Raw genomic sequence first — 1,464 nt, forward strand, 5'->3', positions numbered from 1 at the left:
CATTCCTGCCCCAAGAAGTACACCCCTCAGGATGTAGCTGTGGCAACTGTCACTACTCTTCTCCGCACCGTTCCTGCTGCCGTTCCTGGTGACTCCCAATTCATTCCTATGTACCCATCTACACTGACACTCTTGCTGGTCTTGCTCCTACATTTGACATGCTCACTGCTCTGGCATGTAATGGTCAGGGATTGGAGTGGCTAGAGCACTCTGTTTCTAAGCCCTGAAACATCTTTCTTGCAGGAATCTGCTTCCTTTCTGGAGGTCAGAGTGAAGAGGAGGCTTCTGTCAATCTGAATGCCATGAATCAGTCCCCTCTGCCTAAGCCCTGGAAACTCACCTTTTCATACGGGAGAGCCCTGCAAGCCTCTGCCCTGGCAGCATGGGTGGGCAAAAGTGAGAACAAAAAGGCTGCGCAGGAGGCCTTCTGCAAGCGGGCACAGGTATGAAGCTTTCCCCTGGTGCAAAGAGGGGATGTTTACCATGAAGGGAGACATGTTGTCACCTTCCTAATGATCCTCTTGACCCCACCATTCCTGGTGCTTCATGTTCACCAGGGATCTTACTCTGTTACTTCTGCCATGCTTGGTTACTCCTGCGGTCTTTCTACATCTGTCTTTCTTACCCCAAGCTAACCAGGGTCCCTTCCTTTTTGTTTCTTTTTCAGATTAACAGTTTGGCTTGCAGAGGACAGTATGTCATGTCTGGGAAGACTGACACAGCTGCCACGCAGTCACTTTTCACTGCCAGCTACACCTACTGAAAGAGCAGGAACCTTCTTTCATCTGGTCCCTCTTCACAAGCTGGAAGATGAAATGAAAGAAAGAGAAATCTAATTTCCCTTACCCTAAACAAAGCTGGAGATAAAATGGTTTAGCTTCCTCTCCACCCTTCACTCCCACAATTTTCCAAGGGGATATTCTTGTTTCATCTGCATGTTCCAAGGAAGGAGAATTCTTTCCATACAACAAACAGCTGCCAATAAATCACGAACCCGCCCTCCCTCTGGTTTAAACTTAGCGCCCAGAATAGCAGGCAGATAAGTAGTTTGCTAGCAATTCAAATACAAACCCCTGCCCATTACCACATATTACAGCCAAAATTCTGCATTACAAAAGCTGACTGTGCTTTAATCACGAGAATAAAACAATAATTGAAAACTATCTCTACCTCACACCGTTCTTTATTGTGTATAAACTGTATAGTCTCTTTCACAGACTTGTGGTTTTCAGTAGCCTATGCAAAGACTAAGCCACAAAGCCTTACTGCTGGTGAGCATGGGAAAGCCTGAGGAGATGAAAGGGAAATAATCCAATAGCGATATAGCTGGAGAGGTTAATCCTGCTGTCTGAAGTCTGACAGACTCTGAGAAAACTTGGGAGATGTATACGGCAAGCAGTGCACGGGACTCAGGCCACAGATAAACAGCACTGCCTTCAGAAGCGTCTTGTCTCTCTGGAGAAC

The 1,464-nt window shown here is 46.7% G+C and overlaps 1 protein-coding gene across 1 annotated transcript in view; it reads left to right on the top strand.

The window, feature by feature from the left end:
• The window catches only part of ALDOB (aldolase B, fructose-bisphosphate), a 9,275-nt gene extending 8,426 nt beyond the window's left edge, over nt 1-849 (top strand). Inside the window, exons 8-10 of the mRNA XM_010140592.1 lie at nt 1-88; nt 244-443; nt 668-849. The exon at nt 1-88 is cut by the window's left edge and continues 1 nt beyond it. Of these exons, the coding sequence (XP_010138894.1) occupies nt 1-88; nt 244-443; nt 668-763 (384 nt within the window). The 3' untranslated portion in view covers nt 764-849. The remainder of the gene's footprint in view (nt 89-243; nt 444-667) is intronic.
• The last annotated feature ends 615 nt before the right edge of the window (nt 850-1,464 follow it).

The sequence above is a fragment of the Buceros rhinoceros genome, unplaced genomic scaffold (assembly GCF_000710305.1).
Source record: "Buceros rhinoceros silvestris isolate BGI_N320 unplaced genomic scaffold, ASM71030v1 scaffold8557, whole genome shotgun sequence".
In the NCBI taxonomy this organism is placed as follows: domain Eukaryota; kingdom Metazoa; phylum Chordata; class Aves; order Bucerotiformes; family Bucerotidae; genus Buceros; species Buceros rhinoceros.